Raw genomic sequence first — 21,129 nt, 5'->3', positions numbered from 1 at the left:
TGGGCCGAGCGCAGCGCGGAGGTGACTCTGCTCGCCCGCAGCGGGGATGCTGCTGCTGCCGCGGCCGCCGCCGCCGCTAGTAAGGGAACAGCGGACGGGAGGACGGGTGCCCGCGGCGCCCGGCGGCATGTGAGCAGCGGCGGGAGCGTTYCCCGAGCCCCGCGGCAGCGCTAGGGGGGGCCTCTCCCTCCGGCGGCGGTTCAGCCCGCCCGGAGGCGCAGCGCGGAGGCGGGCGGGCATCCCCGCTCCAGCCGCCGGCCAGGAGGACCGGCCACAAAGCGCCGCCGCCCGCCCTCCTCCGCTCGCCGCGGCGCTGCCCCTGCTAGCCCCGCTCCCGGGGAGGGAGGGAGGGGGCTCCGCTCGCCCCCTCGTCACCTTCTCGCCGCCCGATCCATGGGAGGAGCGGGCCGCCTCCCCCTAGGAAGCGCCGCCGCGGCTCGCCGGGACTGAGCGGAGCGGCCGGCGGCCGGCGCGGCGGGAGGATGCCACTGCTGCGGAAGGCGCTGCGCRTCTCCAACCGCTCCATGCTCGCCTTCATCTTCTTCTTCTCCTTTTCCTCATCCTGCCTCTACTTCATCTATGTGGCCCCCGGGATCGGTGAGTCCGGAGCCGCTCCCTCGGGGAGCGGGGGTGTGGGGGTGGTGGGGGGCGCGCCCGCCTCCCCCGGGCTGTCACCGCGGCGGGGAGGGCACGGGCGGCGCCGGGCGAGGGGCGGCTCGGCTGTCGGAACGCGATCCCGCCCGCCCGGGAAGGGTCGGGGCTGCCGGCGGGGGCGGCGGGAACGTGCGCGGATCCCGCATCTTTGTTCTGCTGCCTTCAAACGCTCTAGAAGGTTCATCTGCCATCGCGAGGTAGGTGGATGCTGCCCTTGCTTCTCAGGCTGGCAAAGCGAGGCATGAAAGCGGCTCGGAGGTTCCTCGTGTTACAATGATAGGAACAGGGAAAAAACTGCTGGAGACTGCAAAACTGCTGGAGTCACTTGAATGTGTTGAYCTTTCTAATTGTTAGTAACTGCATTAGTAATAAAGCTCGTGTGAACAGAAATGAAGAATCAATTTGTTGTTTACTTCCGTTAGTGGGATCTTTCTTCACAKGATTTATAGTTTAATAACTTCCACCTCTGAAGGAACCACTTCACAGGGAGACAAACCACTGATTTAGAAGAAGCTTCATAAAATAACTGTGCAAGTTTGTGTCTAAAACAGACCAAAAAAAGTGCTGGTTTCCTTAGTTCACTCTTCTGCTGTTACTGGGAGACCATGAAGCTTTTCCTCAGTGGATGATCCCTTTAGAACCGGTCAGCATTACCCCAGAGCTAAGGCCAGTGGTKTTCTGTGGGATTTCACTGTGTTGGGTGTCTCTTGATTAGGGCATGTTTTCCTTTTTTTTCCAGGGAATGTTGCCACTTTTTTTTTCTGCACATCTCCGTGCTTATCAGGTGCTACTTAAATACTTGTAAAATGGCCTTTGTCCTCAGTGCTTAAACTCCTATCTGCAGTCATTACTATGAAATGTCCACATTGATGTGACCACTGAATCTGCAGGAATTGTTTTCTGCTGACTGTGTCTTTATGYTGTTTGGCTCCCTCTTGTTCACAATCTTCTATTAAACTTGTAAACACTTTCAAGATGCAGTTGTTCCTTCCATACTTAAATAGAATTCTGTATAATTCACCTATAGTTCCATGGTTATCCTTTACTTATGTACTTCCTATAATATTGACAAGTCTGCCAAATATTCTTCTAGTTCAAATAAATAAAAAAATAGGATCTATTTCTATATCATGGATTGGAGTTCTGAATTTTCTCTTCTTTCGGTGTTTCCCTGCTGAAAGGGTTGTGATRTAGTCTTGCAAGTGAGAATGGTGCTGATGTCCATTTAGACATCTCAGGTCTTTGAGACATTAGTGCAGGATATATATATGTAAAGTAGACTTTAATTACAAGTAATTGGTACATGTCTTAAATAGCGGAGTGCAGTTTCTACATCTTTATAAGTGAAACTTACATAATGTGCGGAGCTGCTGTTCTACTTTTTCATCTAAATGCTTCTTCTCAGTGGATATCTTCTTAGGAAGTACATTGTCTCACTAAACAAGGCTTATACAGGACCTTGTTTGGAATCAGCCTTTAATGATGAGACTTTTCMCTTCTGACTTCAACTTACTGCTCAGGTATTGGGAATAACATGTGTGCTCAGTTTCATTTGCACCATGAAATCAACATTATGYACCAAAATTGGTTTTGGGATAGGTTAATTAGGTCTGATCAACCTTGCAGGGGAAAAAAAAATCATACTCAAACTAGTCTCTCTGGCTATCTCAGAAATAAATACTGTAGTTGCYCCTTTGAAAATGTGGTTTAACAATGCAAAAATCTTGGGTAGTTCCATGAGTTTGTGATACTATAGSTCCTTCCATCTACTGTGCTGCCCTAACTGTATCCAGTTGTGTTGTGAATTCTTCCAACCTGAGTCAAAACCATGCAGCATTGAAGTTATTCATTGTCTGTRCCACTTCTTAGATCCAACTTGAAATGCTACCATGCTGTGCTGGTCTGAGGGATCCTGGGGAACAGAATGTAGAAAATGGTAAAGGAAAGGGCAGTAGGAAAGTTTTACATCTCAGCCTATCAGCTTGTAGATGTGATGCTGATTTTCCAGGAAATTGTTCCTGAAAATGTCACTATGTGGAATGGAGAGAAAGAAGGTCAGATATTATCTAAAAACCAACAAGCTTCCTGGCAGTGTTCATGGTGAAAATGCAAGTTGTATGAAGAGAGGATTTTCAAGGCACTTAGGGACAGCCAAGTTTATAGGCAGATGATTCATCCAATAMTCCTATGCTATATGTTCATAGAATTTGCATACTGTGATAAAATAGAATATTTCACTGTATTTGCTATTCTTTACTGAGTGTAATGAAATAAATATATCTAATGAAATAGATGTGTCTAAGTCAAGGCTGATTGTGTGCGTGGAGGGGAGGAGGGCTTAAGATTGCTTATGCAAGCTCAGCCACCTTACCTGTTAGCAGCTTTTCATGAAATATACTCTGCAGCTAAGTGATAAATGGTTGGGTTCCGTCATCATTTATGTGTACTGATGTTTTACTGAAGACATTTTAGTTCACCAGAACATTTTCTTCCTCAACGAGCTTCAAGGCACAGGGTCAAAGAGGAAGAAATTTCTAATTGTATTGTAGGAAACTGGAGCTGCTCCCTGGCTGGCTTCTCTTCAAGGTGGTCAGAGAAACTGAAAAGAAAGGGAGAAGTTGGACTCCCAAATGTTTTATGTAGCAGCAGTGTACTAGGAGGTGGAAGAGGARATATAAGTGAGTTATGCAGCAGAATGGTTTCCTGAGATGTAAAATTTTGAAATCTTATGGACTAATGGAGTGGGATTCCCCCTTAGCAAGCAATCCATGGCTTATCAGAGGGAAAAGACATCTGCACAAGTGAGCCCTTAACACTGGGAGAATTCTCAAAGAGAATCACTGTCACATTGTCTCCGTCCTTCCCTCTCTTTAGAAAATAGAGTTACTGCATTCTTTTTGACAAAACTGCAGATTTTGTAACAAATGCAGTATAGATCAACTTGAAGTATTGACAATATTTTAGAGGGAAGAAATCTTAATTACTTATTTTAAGGTTATTAGTTATTTAGTTATTTCTGTCCAATATTTAAAAGTTTTCATTTGAATTATAATTACARATATTACAATAACACTCCTTTTTCGTTGTTTTGTTGTTGTTTGKTTTTTTTTGTTGTTGTTGTTGGTTTTTGAGGAGACCTCTCAGAATGTTAGTTCTTTGGGAAACGGAAGCTTTTATTATTCCACATATTTCAGAATACAAGGGGATGAAAAGCACATTTCATGTCTTCAGACATGGTTCTGTGTTTTGAGACTAACACATAATATTGCAAATAATATAAAAAATAGTATTTAAATGGTTGGGAAGAATTCATACACTGTGTTTGGGTTATTCATGTGCCTCCTTTTCCCTTTTCTGTTAGCACAGGTGATTTGAAGAGGTTGAGGTGGCTGCAACCCTACCTCAGCACCCTGGTGGTCTTTGGATAGCCAGAGRAGCTGAAACACAAGAGCAGATTGGTTTCTGGTTTCTAACTACTAATTAGAGAACTATTTTTTTTCTTTTTAATTTTCTCCRTTYAATAGAATGATTGTTTTGAAGTAAAACAAYGAGGGGTAGAATGGCAAGTTAAAATGGTAGAAAACATTTCAAATGTTTACAAGTTTAAAATTTCATATAAATGTTTAATGATACTTATGTGTGATAGGTTCAAGTATTCWATGAAAACAGATAAGAAATTCTTCTCCAGAATGACCACTTTTGTGACAGTACTTTGTCAGGTTCTCCTGTGGTAAAAGTAGAAACTGAAATTTCTGATATTGAACCAATAGCCTGTGATTCTGGAACTTCACTGGTAGTTGCAAATATTCATGTATTAAAAACTGAAGAGGCTAGCTGAGTGCAGGAATATGGGTTTTTTTCGGTATTGTAGATAACAGTAAAAATAAAAGGGACTCAAATAGTGTGTGTCTCGTCCTGACAGCTATCCAGAACCCATATTTAAGTTCGAGTTTACATCATGGAAAGGATCCAAAGATTAGGAGAATAAGACAAATTAACAAGGCAATGGTGATGAAGAGAGAGCATTTGCTGGTCTTATTTTATTGCCAAACCAATCTGAGCATTGAAAGAGACAATTTTTTTCTCTTTTTCTGYTTTTCCCATTTGCTATCAGCATCATAACTGAAATGACATTGGATGACACAACTGATCTCAGAAAATGGTCTCTTATTCATCTCTGGATTATTCCTTTCTGTCTTATTCCAGTAGAGAACCTTTCCCAGATTGGGTGGAAGAGTAACTTAGAGCTCTCAGTACCGTTGTCAACTGTAGTCTAGTTTTTCAGCCAGAGGTTGTTTGAGCACCCAGGGAAGAGGTCACAGCATCAAGCCTRTTCTCAGGCACATGGTGACATTCTTGGGGGGGTCCTTGCAGAGTCAGTAGTTGCATCCTGCCCCAACCTGGCAACAATGTAACCAGAAAAGCCATGGGAGCAACTACTGTCCTCTATTCAGCAGCTGGTGGGTCCCTTCCAACTCAGAGTATTCTGTGATTCTAACTTCATCATRTCTACCTTAGACATGATGAACTTTGCAATTCACATAAGAACTGATTATGAAACAGTGCAGCGATCAAAGAAGATGCAGTTTGCTTTGACATCAGTAACTAAGAATCCTGAATGGTGAAATGAGATTGAGGAGTTACAAACAGCTACTGTTTTCTCTCTTACGGTCTTCTGCTGTTTTAATTAACACCTTGCTACTTTGTCAGTCCTAATCAAAAGGCAGCTGTGCAGCCTATTGGAACTTGGAAACATTTCTATTGGTTTTAGCTCACATTTTAAAATAAATCTATTTCCTGTTCTTTTCTAGGAAGTAGTWTTCCTAACAGAAAAGAATGGTATCACTCCTTTTTGAATTTGTGCAGAAATGGAGGAGAGTGCTGAAAATGCTATCAGCAAGATAAATGTWTAACAGCGCTTCCAGGTGCTGAGCCCACAAATATGGGCATAGCTTTTGTGCTGTTATTCTTTGTTYCTGGCATCTGTGGCAGTTGTGGTATTTCTAAAGACTTGCTGCTTGATTGTAGAATAATTTAGATTGGCAGGGGCACCTGGAAGTCACCTGATCCAACCTCCTGCTGAAGCAGATCCTACTCGATCAAATTACTCAGGGTTGTGTACAGTTGAGTTTTCAATAAATCCAGAGATGAAGATTTTGCTGTCTCTCTGAGATACCTGTTCCAGTGTCAGACAACTGCGAGAAAATTGTTAAATGTAATAGTAATGTTCCACCTTGTGTTCATTGCCTTGTGTCTTTTCACTGTGCATTTCAAGAGTTCAATTTGGTCTTCCCTATACAACAGTACTGTATTGCTGAAGACAGCAAAAAAATGCATCCTCCTCTTAGCCATTTCTATTTAAGACTGAATGAACACATTTCTTTTAGTTTCTGCTTATACATAATATGCTCTGTTTTGGAAAGTTTTGTCTGAGCTTGCATTGTTATGGTAGTGTCTGTCTCTGTGATCCCCAAACTGAGCCTGGTATTCCAAATACAAGCTGCTGAATAGAGGAGAGTAGTTGCTCCTGTGGATTTGCTGGTTACACTGTTGCCAGTTTAGGRTAGGATTCTGTTGACTGTGTTTGCCACAATGATACATGGCTGGTAATACCTTGTAATAATACCTCGTCTGAGGGTTTTGTGCGGGCCTGTGTACAGCTTTACTGCAGCTCAGGCACTGCCCTGAAATAGGAACAATACAACTAGCTTGTTTAAAACAAAACAAATAGTTTGTTACTCTCCTGTTATAGTGTGTGGAAATATCTGATAAAAGGCTGATGAGTTTTGCAGGATGTGGTAGTTCACTTTCGTATTCCCCACCCCTCCCTTCCTTTATTGCATTTTTTTATTCCTTTCTAGGGAATTGTTTTCATGGGTCTCTTACAAGTTTCTTGAGTAAATGAAACTTGTCTGTCCTGTTTTTTTCATAATTTCTGCAGGGAAATGTCTGTACTACAGAACTGGTTGTTGTTTGGGAGCTATTTTCAGCTATATTCCATTATTAAAATTCMCTTGTTATTAAAGACTTCATTTGGAAGCAGAAATACGTTCATTAGCTTCAGAGGTCTTTTTCTTGTTTGCATTGCAGCTTTCTGTGYCAGTTCCACAAATTAAAATTAAATCCTTTACCTGTGAAATTGTGATCGACTTTCTGATTAATAGGGACTTTCCTTTTTCTCTTGTGCAAAGAGGAAAATGAGGTTTTAACACCCTCTGCTTGATCTCTGGTTTCCAGTAATCAAATGTTCCTCAGCATTCTGACTAATGGCTTGAGCTCATTGAACCCACTGAACTCAGGTGGTATCATGGGTAAGTTTTCTGCCTTGTTTTGGGAGGTGCAAAGTCTTTTTCTTTATGTTGGCCCAGCACTGGAACCTGATGCTGAATAAATTTTTGTAGTCCTTCATTCATGACTGTCTTTCACTTTTACCAGCAGATTAACTTTGACTAAGCATGCATATTTATTTCTGAATTAGTTGTTTTGCATTTTTATTTGATAATTTTCCTATAGCCCTTAGGTCTTAGTAGTTATTAGTCAGGGAATTTGCCTACATAAGATTTCAATCAGTATTCGTTTTGTGATGTTGCTCTTAGTCAGAAAAGGGAAAAAACCCCAGACACTTATGGTATGCTAACTTCACAACGATGAAGTAATTATGAGACCTCCTGTGAAGAGAGTTTTCACTTAAGCCAACCAGTTATTTGAATATTTTCTTCCTATGGGTTGAGAAGGACAGATTGTAGACCCTGGGGATGTGTATCTGAACTGTGGTGATTTACTGTCATGGCCAAAGCTTTAAACATTTCCACRTCTCTCTGTGGCAAAAGATAACTTACCTACTGGGTTTGCATTAATAAGACTAYTTCTACAAGTGACTATCTTTGCTTGCTTTTCTATAGCTCTTAGTCTTAGGTAATCTTTTGTATTCAAATTAAGCAATGACAGTATGTGGAGCAGCATGAAATGATTATGCACAGTGTGGGATCCACTGTGAGATTCTTGTGAACACAATGCAGAGATTGGTTTTGGGACTTCAAGATACAAAAGATGCTTTTTCACAAGGTATCACCAATTGTCAGTTCACTTTCTTGATTTGCAGTTGTTCTTTTTTACCTTCATTGTGCATTTATTGAATTATTTTCTGGCTTACTGTATAATCAACTAATAGCCCGAGAGGATGGAATAATATCAAATGTGTTAGAAATTATATTGAACATTGTATCCTTTATCATGCTCTAAAAATACTGCTAGGGAAAGAAATTTTGGTTAAATCTYCAGTGAATGGAGATCCCCTCATTTACTGTTTCCCAATAAGCAGTGAGCTGACATTTATTCAATTCCTCAGACTCGCAGTCAGAGGACTTATTCATTTGGCATGTCCTCTGTGGCAGTGAGTATATGTAGTTTGTCTGAATTATTAAAAAAAAAACAGCTTTGAAGCATCTCTGTTGCATCCGATATAGATTTGTCCATCTGTACYGTATGAATTATCACTGTTACCCTCCAGAAACTCTGGTGGGTTTTGGTATTTTTGGTCGACGGAAATGATCAGTATCTTTCTAAGAATTTTTTTTTATAAGGGAATATACATATGCAGACTCAAATGCAGTCTTGCCATCCCCATGATACAAGTTTGGATTTATTATTATTTTACAAATAGCACAAAACTGCTATTGAATGTGTAAAACCAAACTAGGTAAATAATATATTTCATGGCATACAAGGTTGGTTTTTTTTCCCCATGGTTGTTGTTTTAAAAACAACTTCTGATCAACAACCAGTGTGTAAAAATAAATACAATACTAAGGAAGTTGAACACTTACTGTAGCATTATTGATGTTTGCCATAAAATTCCATTTGTGAATAGGAACCAGTTTACAGCAGTCTTACACTGCTTGGTGTATTGTCCTTCCTTGCTAGATTGTTTAATGAATCAGTTTCACAGATGAAAGTAATTATCCTGTAGATGTGAATGTTGCTAGCTCCTGAAATTGTAACTGTGATGTTTCAGAGACAATCTTCAGCTGACCTCTATTTACTGTATATTTAGATGAATCATATAATTTAATCTTTAACACGTCTGTGTTAATTTGCCATACATGAACTCTGCCAATAATGTATTTCTACCTCTAGTATTGCTGAGAACAATATCACATAACCTTGAGATAAGAAGAGATCCATGTGGGACTTGTTCTAGAAATGCYCCCATGAGATGATTCCTCATTGCATTGAAAATATTTTTGACATAATGCTTTTTCCATGTTTGTTTTTACATTTGTTTGGTTTTGGATTTTCAGTTTTTCCTTGGCAGAACAAAAGCTGCATTTTAAAATCAAATCTGTGACCTTCAAGTTTGTAAATCTTTTGTTTGACATTTTAATTTCTTTTTGTAATAATTAATGCTTTTCTATGTTGTTAAAGTAATCACATTTCTAACTTCCTAGTGTTGTTCAGAATGCCAGTCATTGATCCAGTTTCAGCTTCACTTGTTCACTTGTTGTATATTTTACTACATCGATTGCTTCTAAGTGCACGGCATATTTTTTTGGCTTTGCTTTGATGTACGAGTATAACATGATAACTTACTAAGTTTCTATATAAAAATGAATCTTGTGTTTTTCCTGTGAAGATGTGGGATGATAAACTAATGCAGTATTATGAGAAGTGCTATGATTTTTGTCATACTGCTTGCAAGGAGCCTGATTCCCTAATTGAGAGTGATCTGTGAATGAGACCATTAAAAAAAAAAAAATAGTTATAAGTAGTCTTCAAGTGAATATTTAAATATAAAAAAAGCTACCTGATATAAGACTTTGAGCCATTTTTAGATATTTTTATGCTTTTAGAATTAATTCATTGGCCCCCCCCAACAGTCTAACACATGTAACTATTAATAACTAGTGAGCTATAAAAACTCGAGACAAAAAATGATCCATCTGATATTTTTAATATGTCCTCTGAAATACAGGATGATCCCTTTAATGCCCTAATATGCTTTATCAGAATGAGTTTTAAATAATGCCCTAAAACCAGGACTTTTGATTACTGACATGTGGCTGTGTGTTCATGRCTGCTGATACAGATCTGGATCAATTGATAGGAAGACTTCATCTGAATTAGTTATGAGCTCTGGGCTCACACTTGCAGTTGCTTGAGATGGAACACTGAGTATAGTATTGATTCCAAGGTGCCCTATATGGACATGTTGTTTTATATTCCTTGCTACACTTTCTGTCTGATTACCTTGCAAACTGTATGACTGTCTGGATTCTACATTTCTTGAGTYAGAAATTCTCTTTCTCACTTACTATGAACCATGTGAGTGAAATAAAGAGAATGTGAATAAAACTATTTCTAGGTGGTTACACTGTTAGATGTTTTCTTTGTTACATAGGAAGTTTTGCCTTCCTGGTTTGTGCATTGCCTTGCACTGTCACAACAAYGGTTGGTGCAAATGCAGAAAGAGAAAAGTAGAAGAAAAATCACRKAACAGCTGAGGTTGGAAGGRATCTCTGGAGATTATCTGGTTCAGTCTCCCTACTCAAGAAGTGCCACCTGGAATCAGTTGCCTAGGACCGTGTCCAGAAGGCTTTAGAATAATTCTGAGGATATTCTCCACAACCACTGTGTGCAACCTGTGCCAGTGCTCCATCCCCCTCACAGGACAGAACTGTTTGCGGGTATTCAGGTGGAACCTCCCGTGTTTCAGTTTGTGCCCACTGCCTCTAGTTCTGTCGCTAGGCACCGCTGAAAAGTGCCTGGCTCTGTCCTTTTTTGCACCTTCCCTTTGTATTCATTGTATATATATATATATATACACTGACCCTTTGTACATATTAATTGAAACCCTGGCTGAAGAGTTCCAGCTCTCCCAACCTTTCCTAACAGGAGAAATGCTTCAGTCCCTTTGTCTTCTTYATGGCCTGTTGTTGGATGCTCTTCAATCTGACCACATTCTCCTCTATTCCACTTCCAAGCTCAGTATTGGGTACTTTTCCAGGTGTGGCTTCACCAGTGCTGAATRAAGGCTGTGAAGGATCCCCTTGACCTGCTGGCAACAGGATGCTGTTTGCTTTCTTTGCAGCACATTGCTGGCTCATGTACCACTTGATGTCTGCTAGAACCTCCGAAGCCTCTTCTGTCAATCTGCTTTCCTGCTGGGTGCCACTAAGCATGTTTTGGTGCCTGGGATTGTTCCTCCCCAGATGCAGAAATTTGCACTGCTCCTCGTGGAACTTCATAAAGTTCCTGTCAGCACATTTCTCCAGCCTGCTGAGGTACCTCTGCATGGCAGCATGGCCCTTTGACATGTCAGTGACTTACCCCATTTTTGTGTCAAAAATAAATTTTGTGAGTTACGTTCTACCAGTCATCCAGGTAACTAATGAAGGTCTTTAATGGGGCTGGACCTGCTATTGRCCCCTGAGGTACACCACTGGTCACTGACCTTATCCTTTGGGCTTGGTCAGTCAGCTTTTCATCCACCTCACTGTTTGCTCGACCAGCCTGTGAACACAGACATCAGCAGTTTGTCTGTGAGGATCTTGTGGGACACAGTGGGAAAAGCGTTACTGAAGTCCTGGTAGACAATGCCCCTTGCTCTTTGCTTATCTATCTTTTGTCACAGAAGGTTATCCAGTTGGTTAACTATTCCTGATGATTTTTTGTCATTCTTTTATTTGAAGAATGGTTTTGATGATTAGCTGGTCCATCACCTTCCCAAGGATAAAGCTGAGGCTGATCAGCCTGTACTTCYCTGGCTCTTCTTTCTTCTTGAATTGAAGAGTGGCATTTGCTTTCCTCTAGTCCTCAGACACTTCWCCCACTCATCATGATCCATCAAAGATTGCCAAGAGTGGCTGTGCAATGACATCTGCCAGCTCCCTTTGCACTTGGTACAATCCATGAAGGCCCCCGGAGTTAACCTGTGTCCTGTTTGCCTAAGTCTTCCACCAAGGGCAAGGGTGCAACTTCCTTGCTCCAGTCTGGTCTCAGGGACTTGGATTTCCTGAAAACTGGTCTTTTTAATAGAGATTGAGACATAGGTGACATTCAGTGTTGCAGACTTATCCATGTGTCTTGCTGATTGAGCAATGGATTCACATTCTTCTGAGTTTTCTTCTTGTCACCTACATACTTGTAGAAATGCTTCCTGTTGTCTTTGACATCCTTGGCCAGATTCAGTTCTGTCTGGGCTTTAGCTTTCCTGGCTGCATCCCTGGATGCTCAGGTAGTGTTTCTGTAGTCTTCCTGTGTTACCTGTCCTTGCTTCCTCCCACTGTATTATTCTTGTGTTTGATTTTTCTTCCAGGAAGTCCTCTTTCATCCATGCAGGCCTCCTGGCATTTTGCCTATTTTCATTTTTTGTTAAGATGGAGCTCTCTTTAGCTAGCCCTGAATATTACCCAGCTTTCTTGCCCCAATCTTCACTTGAGGGCCTTGTCCCATGGGGCTCCAACATACAGGTATTTGAAGAGGTGAAAATATGCTCTTTTGAAGTCCAAGGTTGGGCTTTCTTTTKCTTCTTCCTGCCCACAGAATCCTGAACTCCACCRTCTCATAGTCTCTGCAGCCAAGGCTGCCTTTGAACTTCGTATTCCCAATGAATCCCTCCTCCTTGGTGAGTATGAGGTCCTGCATATCATTTTCCCTCAATAGCAATTATGTCATGAAGTCGCCATCAGTGCATTCCAGGAACTTCTGGAGTTTTATCTGGCTCCCTTCTGCTGTCAGTCATGCCCCAGCCCACTGGAAAAAAAAAGCTGTATTTCTGTGTTGCATTTCTGGGCTGTGTGGTTTGAAATATTTCTTTGCTGCTGGTTGATGTGACCTGTGAACTGTGCTCTTTTTCACAGGTCTTTGCCTACAAACCCCTGCCAGTAGRTGAGGTTTATTTTTAGGACTAAATTAATATTGTTGATTTTTGCCTGATATTTTAGCTTCTGACATAATTAATTGGCTGCTCAAGCATTTGGTGCTACCCAAGCAGCTGCTGAATGATAGTGGAATGAACTGAGCAGATCTGTACTCCTTGTAACTATGATTGTGCTGGAGACCCAGGCAGTGGAACAAGACTGCCCAGAAAGGAGAATGTTTCGCTGTGGTGATGTACTTGGGTAGAGTTGGATAGTGAGTTGACAAGCAGCTCAGCCAGGAAGAGGAGATAGACGACAGGAATTGCTTAATAAAAGCATGGCAAGGTTAGATCTTCCTGGTARCAAGAGCAGCTCTTGAATACTTAGGAATATTCAAGGTGGCAGCAGACTTTACCTGGTTGGGGTTTTTTTTTCAATTATGTCTTTTCATGATGTCTATTTATGGGACAAATGCCTTTTCTATCTTTCTCTATCACAAAGGTCTTGTGTGTTTGTTCAAATTTTTGTCCTCTGTGTCAGAAGGGGTAAGCTGTACTTCACTAAAGGGAAGATGTAAGTGCTTTTGCAGAAAATCTTGTTTTTTCAAGCTTCATGTCTAAAATATTGAGACTGCAGTAACATTTCCCATAAAAAAATGAGGATATTTACATGGCCCTCTTGACTTTATTGTGGATTTGTCTGAAAATCTTACTCTCAATTCAGTACTATATCAGGCTCCTAAGATTGTTCCGTTCTTATTGTTTTGTCAATCACTTCAGAGGAGTGAGCAAGCATCTGGATGGGGACTCAGCTGTTAGCCACATCAACCCAGCACACCTGGTTTATATGAATTAAGGTTATGCCTCCATAAACCTGCTGAAAGCTCTATAAACTTGGGCAGAGTTAAAAATTGAAGCAACTTTGGTTTTTGGTATCACATTAAAAAGGAGAAAAAGCACAGAGTCTTTCAAAGGTTATCTCTGGAATCAGTGTTTAGTAATGGATTTAAATTAAAAAGCATACTTCATTTTAAGGTTGGAATAGGAAGGTATTGAAGATAAGAGCTATACCTATGGGTGAAAAAAAAAGATATCTGAGGAAAAAGAAGGGATGATACCAATTTAAAATAYGTTAAARTTTGAARAAAAMMCTTTTGTTAATTAGGAATATTTTGTCCTATTTGAAAGGCAAAAAYGCACATGGTTTTACTTTCAGGAAAGCCTTACATTTTGAAAATGTTTGTTTAAAGTTAAGGTGTCTTGGAGGAACAGATCAAGTTGCCTTTATGTTGATTCCTAAAGGAGGAGGTTTCTTGAGTAGGCAACTTCATATCTGAATTCACAAATTGTGCAGATTCTTTGATGTGCTTAGTAYGGACACACTAAAAATCCAGCGTTCGAATAGACAACTACAGCTGTAATGAAATAATTGGAACCACAGTGTGCTACTTTACATGAATTGAGTTACAATTTTGAGAAGTTTTAGTGTAATTTTTCTGTAATGAAATTGGAATATTATCTGTTGTCTTGAATYCTGGCAAGAGTCTTTCTACCTCTGTTGTCAGGTGAAGGCTGCAATTTTTTTATTTTGTTTTGCATCTGTTCTGGTGGCCAGAAGATGTTGAGACAACATCAGGATCCTAGCAGCTGAGAGACCTTTAGGCTCATGTAAACTCTTGTTRACCAAAATGGTCATGCTGGCCAAGGGTTTGAGAATTACATGCCATGCATGGCACCTGGCATTTTCGGAGCCTCTCCTTTGGCTGTTAATATTCCTTGTTTTAATAAGGAGTTCTTTGAAAGCCAGGAGAATCCCTCCATTTGTTCTTTTGAAAGTAAAGACATTATTGCAGGGCTTTGCAATAGTATTCCTAGAAAGAATATGTTGGTGTTTTTTCTCTGTAGGTTTTGGTAGTATTGTTTGCTAAAGTGGTGGATTTAATCCCTGTATTTTCCTCTGGAAATGCCCCGTTACACACATTTCTCTGTAGTTCTAGACTCTGTGTTGGGCYGTAAGAAGTTATCAGTTGATCTGCACTTCCTTGTGTTGTGCCACTGGTGCTGGGTTGTGTAATGGAGATCCTGAGATAATTTTCTAACTTCTCTTTAATCTGTTTGTTTTCATTAATTTTTTCACCCCTGGTATGTTTAGTTCTTTCCTCCAAAGATGCAGAACACTTTTTCATTGTTAGTTACTAGTTACAGGGAGCCAACTACCCCTCAGTCACCTGGCTGCTTAAGAGAGGTGAAGTCACAGATGATCCCTTTGACCCTCGCTGCTACCTTCTGTAAAAGAAATTAGTTTTCCCCTTTGCAATATTTTTTTTAGCTTTTTGACTCCTGGGTAGACATTTGCTCACTCAGATACAAATGCAGCTTCATTTCTACCTTACTGCCTTCTCTTTAATACAAAGAAATGCCTTGAGATCCAATTTGGGGCTTTGGATGCAAGACTGAGACAGAGAAATATTTCATGCTGTTGTTGTTAGTGAGTCACTTAATTACTCARAATGTTGTTTTACTCACCCTTGATGCCTGTAATAAATATTTCATGTATAATTATAAAACATTAATACTTTGAGATTGGCAGTGATTTGTAGCAGTTGTATAACAAAGCAGCTGTTGGGAGTGAATGAATAACATTTGACTGAAAGTTGTGTTAARTAGTGAGTAAAAAAAGGACCATTATGTGGCACTACAAGATTTTCTAGACTTTTTTTTTTTTTGTCTTATATTTCACTAATGTATTTGTAGATGTATATATGAGGCATGTATCTACATATGAAAACTCTTTTATTGGTRTAGTAAATTTTCTTGTCACTGTCACCTGCTTTTCTGTAAGTGAAAGAGAAGTTGAAGTGTCATATAAAATGTCTATTGGCATTTTGTAGTTTTGAGTTTTGTATAGAGCCATGGTTATGAATCAATTTTATTCTTTTCCRTTGTTGCTGTTAGGTTTCAGTGTGTGGACCTKCATCTGCAAGAAATCATGTKCWYTAACTATGGATTCAGRCAYAGTAACAAATATTGAACACATTGTRAATGTATGTTAGAATAATTTGGAAATACTTAATTTTAATACAAATTCAAAATTGCTTTTGTTTCATCAGCAAACACATATCTCTTTATGGTGCAAGCTCGTGGTATAATGTTGAGAGAAAATGTAAAAACGATAGGACACATGATAAGATTGTACACTAACAAAAATACTACACTGAATGGCACAGGTAAGAATATTTCTAATTTCTTTTTTTTTTTTTTTAAGAAAAAAACCCAAACATTGTTGGTGTAGCTTGATTATGAAAAGTTRGACCCAAGTCCCACTTCACTGTAATTGGAGTGAAGGTGAAAGAGTTACTATTTATCAGTTCACATTAACTGGAATTATTTGTAGTAACTGTAACAAAGATACTTCTATTTTAGTATTCTTCCTTTAGTGCAATAAAATCGTTTTTAAATCATGTTGTTAGGATATTTTTAACTAAAATCTAAAACTAACTAGTGCTCTCACCTGCATGATGATGTTRCAATTTCAGTGCATAAAACAGGTTTTTACAAAAATCAACTCTTTTTTTTAAGATTATCCTGAAGGAAACAATTCTAGCGACTGTGTTGCTCAAACAACAATGTATCTTCCAGAGAACTTCACCTACTCTCCTTACCAGCCTTGTCCAGAGAAGCTGCCTTATATGAGTAAGTTTTAAACAGGGCTTAATGTTTATGTAGTCAATTAAAATGTGTGTTTTAAACAAAATACAGTTATTTTAATATAAAATATAATTTTAAGGAGTCTAAGTATAAAACTGAAAGTGATGAATAAAATACATCTGACAGTGGACAATGATGCTTAGCAGAAGTTTGTCTGTAACTTATGTGTTACTGAAGTTTTGGTCTCTTTAATAATCACCTTTATTAATTTGAAATCAAATAATCAAACTGCTGATTTGTAAGGGAGAAAAAWTTCACGTAGTTTCTGAAGTTATTTGTGATGCATTCCAGAATTCCAACCTCTTGATTTTAGATACCTGACTTATTTTGTGGGCTGTCATTGAGCACAAGCAATTAATTAAATATTTAATACAACAGTTCAGATCTGTATTATACCAAAAAATGTTGCTGACTGAATTCTGATCAATTTTTCTTCAAAGAAAAATAGTGGCTTTTATCAGGATAATCCACATTCCATTATACTTTTTTTTTTTAATCTCAACTGAGAAGTTTAACTGTTGAGGAAAACAGAAACAGTGCATGTGTTTCTTTTCAATAATGCAAGATTCTAAGCTTTGTCTCTCATATATAAAAAAATAAAACAAAATTGTTCCAATAGTAAATATTTTAGCTACTTTTGGAAGCATAAAAAGTTCAGAGAATGTCAAATGTAGATAATGAGAGAAACAGGAGTAGTGATTTTTTTAAATTTTTTTTTTGGTTAGTAATTGCTTTGTACTTTTTTATCATGTTTAATTTAATAGAGAAATAATAATTTTAATAGAAAATAATTCACTGGGTAAGTTGCTATTCAGCAAATGGGTATGTGTTTTACTGTTAGGTTTTCATGTATACCATTTTAATCAGCATTTCCCTGTTTAATTATGATTTAAGCCAAGCATCTCCAAAGATCATTTAATTCAATGAAATGCTGTAGGAAGTGTGAGATAGCCAGGAAAGAAAGATTCTTGAATCATGTATACTTTGACATGCTCTAAGGTTTTTATAGGACTCAACTTTTCTTCTTTACATTTACTTGCCAAATTTATATTATGAAAGTGGTATGGTAAAATCACGTTTTATCACAAGTACATATGCTCTTAAAATAGGAATAGCTATTGCCTTTTTTGTGTGACTCACTCTTATGGGTTATGACCCACTGGTTGAGCAATGCTCTTGTATTTCATATGAAAGCACCTCTTCTTTGAGATAGATAGAAGCAGTACAAGAGTCTGTCTGTCTGTCTTCTCCTTTGTAGATAAACTGATAATCCCAGCCTTTCTAGGTGGCATTGTTTCTAAAGCTCTTGTCATTGATTTTTTTGCACTGTRGACTATCTCTAATTTGATTTCTTTGTAAGGCATCATAACTGGTTTAAATGCTGCTTAAAAAACAAATTAGTTTTGTAAAACATCTCCTTTTCTCACATAGCAGCAGTTAATGCATTCCAGAATGAGTGTATTTTTGTACAATTGCATTGCATTGGCTTATATTAATATTCAATCCATTATAAACCGTAAAACAATCTTTCTACACACCGCAGCATTGCTTGTTTTGTTTTTGTCATTTTTTCCTTCAGTATCAAACCATTCTTTTTTTTATTATTAATTTTACTTTATTGCTTTTTACATCTATCTGATTTGTTGAAATATTTTTTTTCCTGATTTTCTTCTTCAAAATACTTTTTGCTTCCTCAGCTTTCCTATTTTGCAGGTTGCATAAATATGTTTTATTGCAGCCTGCTAGACACTAATGGAAGTARAGAATAATAAGCCCAGTAATTTACAGAGCTGCCTTCTCCTTCCCCCACCAATGACAAGGAAAAAGTTGATTTCTAGTCATTCATATCCTGTGTCCTTTCGATAGTACCAATAATTCAGGTTTCACTACAGCTACATTTTAAACAGTCTGGAGGGAAGTTCATCATGTCCCATGGAGCTGAAAGTACCTTTGTTATCTAAACACTGTTTAGATGTGATATTTTTTTTTTCTAGTTTAAGCTCTGTAAGTATCTGATCACATCTAAACTTCTCGGAAAAATGAGGTATCTGTGTCACATCATGTGAYGTTTGTTCCTTTTTCTGGTGTAGTATTAGACCTTTATTTATCTTTATTTTCTTATTAGATTCTTTAGTTGAACTGAAAGTTTCTTGTTGCTTTTCTTTCTCTTGGTATTTAAAATTGGTTTAATTTTTAAAATGTTTAAAATTTATTTTGTACATGCTTATATACTGGCCCTTTGTTGATTGACCTTGATTCTCTATTTTGTAAGATTTCTTTTGCTGATTATGGAAGAGTTTCAGACACAACCATTATGATAATCTAAGCTTGTTTTAAAATAAATATTTTTGGTTTTAATTATTTTAAATTTTTTATTTAAATCTCTGTATGATTAACTTGTTCTAGTGTCTATCTATACAGGCTTTTTAGCAACTGCCAGGTTTCCTTTTCTAAAATAAACAAATAAATGTGGGTTTCTTTCAATTTTGTCTTGAAATAGTTCCACTGTGTACTATTTTTGATAATTTTTCATCTATGATTTTGTATTTAAAAAATAGTTGGTAGTACTCTATTTATTCATATCCAAAACTRAAATAGCTCTTGCAATATCTTCTACCTTCTTCTGAAAACAATAGTTATTCCTGATATATTTCAAAAATGTCAATATTTTCAAAATATTTATGTAAYTATTGAATTCGGTGACACAAAGCAATATATTGGGTACAAATAGGATCATCTGGGTTTGGGAAGGGAACAGGAGAGAAAATGGGTGATTTCTTCGACTGAGTTTAAAATCCCAACCCTTAGCAAAATACTTAACTTTCTAGACAAAAATAAGGATATTTTATGATGTTTGTCAGAAAGCTCTTGCAAGATTTTTTTTGATGGTTTAGAGTGTAGTAGTTGCTGAAGAACAACTTGTGCTTCTGGTTAAAGAGTGTTACATTAGTCTTCTGCCCAGATTTTCTTGTTTCCTTCTATTGCTCTGGTGGGTATTTACTATGAATCATTATTTCCAGTTTTGAACTTTTTACACATGAATAAGCTAATGATTTACAACTTTCAGCTATCAACTAAGTGTTAGTATTTTCTCATAATAGGTACTAACCTGATTTTTTTCAAACCATACTGTGATCTTTATTCAATAACTTACTTTATTTCACTCTCATGCCTTTTGTAAATGTTTTTCCCATTGGGGTCATTAGTTCTACCAKTGGTAATTCTCAAATCCAGCCCATTGCTATGCATTGGTTTGAAGCACATAGTGATGAATTAGTGGATGAAGACTCTACATTAAATGTTCATATCATCTGRAATTTAAATTGAGGAAGTTTTTTGAATGTAGTGATGATGCATTTTCTTTTAATGTGGAAATAGAGTAGGAAGGCACACAGAATTTGAGTAAAGTTTCAGTAGTGCAAATARTGTAGAATTGTTAACAGTGGTACTTGAAATAACAAGTAATAACAAATAATTTTCTGTAATAGATGCAGAGTTCAAATTACTTTGCTTGTTCTGTGTCCTCTGAAATGAGTGTTTTGTTTATAGATTTTATGAAAGGAATGTTTGTTTTTGGTAACACTGGAATTCATTCTGTAAAAATAAAAGATTAAGAGGCTAGTATAAATTGTTTCTTTTTTGTAGGTAGGTAGTATAGCTACAAATTTATGATGCTGTTTTCCTATGATATTCCTTGTAATGTTAGATCAGTTGTCTTAATTGAAATTAATAAATAAGTGTTTTTTCCCTCTCTTTAGGAGGCCTTATTGATGTCAATATGAGTGAAATTAGTTTTGATGAAATTCAGCAACTCTTTTCAAAAGATTTAGACATTAAACCAGGAGGACATTGGAAACCAAATGACTGTAAGCCACGGTGGAAGGTGAGATGCTGATTTTCTGTTTTGGTTTATTTTTTCTTGTTGGTGTATAAGAGTAGTTTACCATTGCAACAGTCTTYTGCTACTATATATGTAATATCTTGAGGTATATGTGTTGTGCCATCTGTGCTCAAGAAGAAACTCAAGCTTGGAGAAAAATTTGAAATGGATCATCAAGAACTTTTAACAGTTCATTTAGCTAGTTCATTTAGTTGCTACTAAGCAYTTCATCATATGGATGCAAATCTGTTCTATGTGTCTGTTGCTTGAAGTATAACCAGGAGCAAGTGAACATAAAAGGATAACTTTACTTTTGTTTCACTAAAATCTTTTTTCTTAATCATTTGAGCAAATTTCCAACACACTTTCCTAGGGGAACTACCATATAAAACACTGAACCAGCTTAAATGTAGAAGTTGAAAAGCCACAGGAAGCTTGATCTTGTATTGAAATAGTAAAATTTAAAAATGCTGGTATAATAGCTTAATTTTTTTTTTTTTTTTGGAAGGTGGCGATCCTTATTCCTTTTCGGAATCGTCACGAGCATCTTCCAATTTTTTTCCGTCATCTGATACCTATGTTGCAGAAGCAGAGGCTGGAATTTGCCTTCTATGTTGTTGAACAGGTAACAGCATCTACTTGAAAAGTGACTTCTCAAAATTCCTTACTAGAGGGAATTTTATACTCTTGATACTCTACATCCAATATTTGAATGAATCCAGAATTTAAAAATTGTTGCTCTGCTCTTCTACACCTTTAAATGAAAAACAAAAGTTCACCTCAATTCCCGAGTTTAAGCAGTGGCCTGATACATGATGCTCTTCTTCAAATATGGGCTAATATTTTGTAGGTAATAATTTTGTAGGTCTCTTAGGATCTATTGTCAGTCTAAGTTTACAAGACAAAAAAGYAGGTCAGCTGCAGCACTCCTCAGGGYTCAATTCCAGGGCCTTACATTCAATGGATGCCGGAGGCAAATGCACCATCAGCAAGTTGCTGATGATATCAGACTGGGAGGTGTGGTTGACTT

At 38.0% G+C, this 21,129-nt stretch overlaps 1 protein-coding gene across 1 annotated transcript in view; it reads left to right on the top strand.

The window, feature by feature from the left end:
- The first annotated feature begins 241 nt into the window (after positions 1-241).
- B4GALT6 (beta-1,4-galactosyltransferase 6) overlaps positions 242-21,129 on the top strand; it is a 29,499-nt gene continuing 8,611 nt past the window's right edge. The window contains exons 1-5 of the mRNA XM_057364991.1: positions 242-597; positions 15,622-15,738; positions 16,091-16,204; positions 19,978-20,102; positions 20,608-20,724. Of these exons, the coding sequence (XP_057220974.1) occupies positions 483-597; positions 15,622-15,738; positions 16,091-16,204; positions 19,978-20,102; positions 20,608-20,724 (588 nt within the window). The 5' untranslated portion in view covers positions 242-482. The remainder of the gene's footprint in view (positions 598-15,621; positions 15,739-16,090; positions 16,205-19,977; positions 20,103-20,607; positions 20,725-21,129) is intronic.

This window comes from Malurus melanocephalus, unplaced genomic scaffold (assembly GCF_030028575.1).
Source record: "Malurus melanocephalus ecotype Western Australia unplaced genomic scaffold, MMel_1.1 scaffold_46, whole genome shotgun sequence".
In the NCBI taxonomy this organism is placed as follows: domain Eukaryota; kingdom Metazoa; phylum Chordata; class Aves; order Passeriformes; family Maluridae; genus Malurus; species Malurus melanocephalus.
Note: the sequence above shows the minus strand (reverse complement) of the source record. Positions and strands in the feature narration are given on the sequence as shown.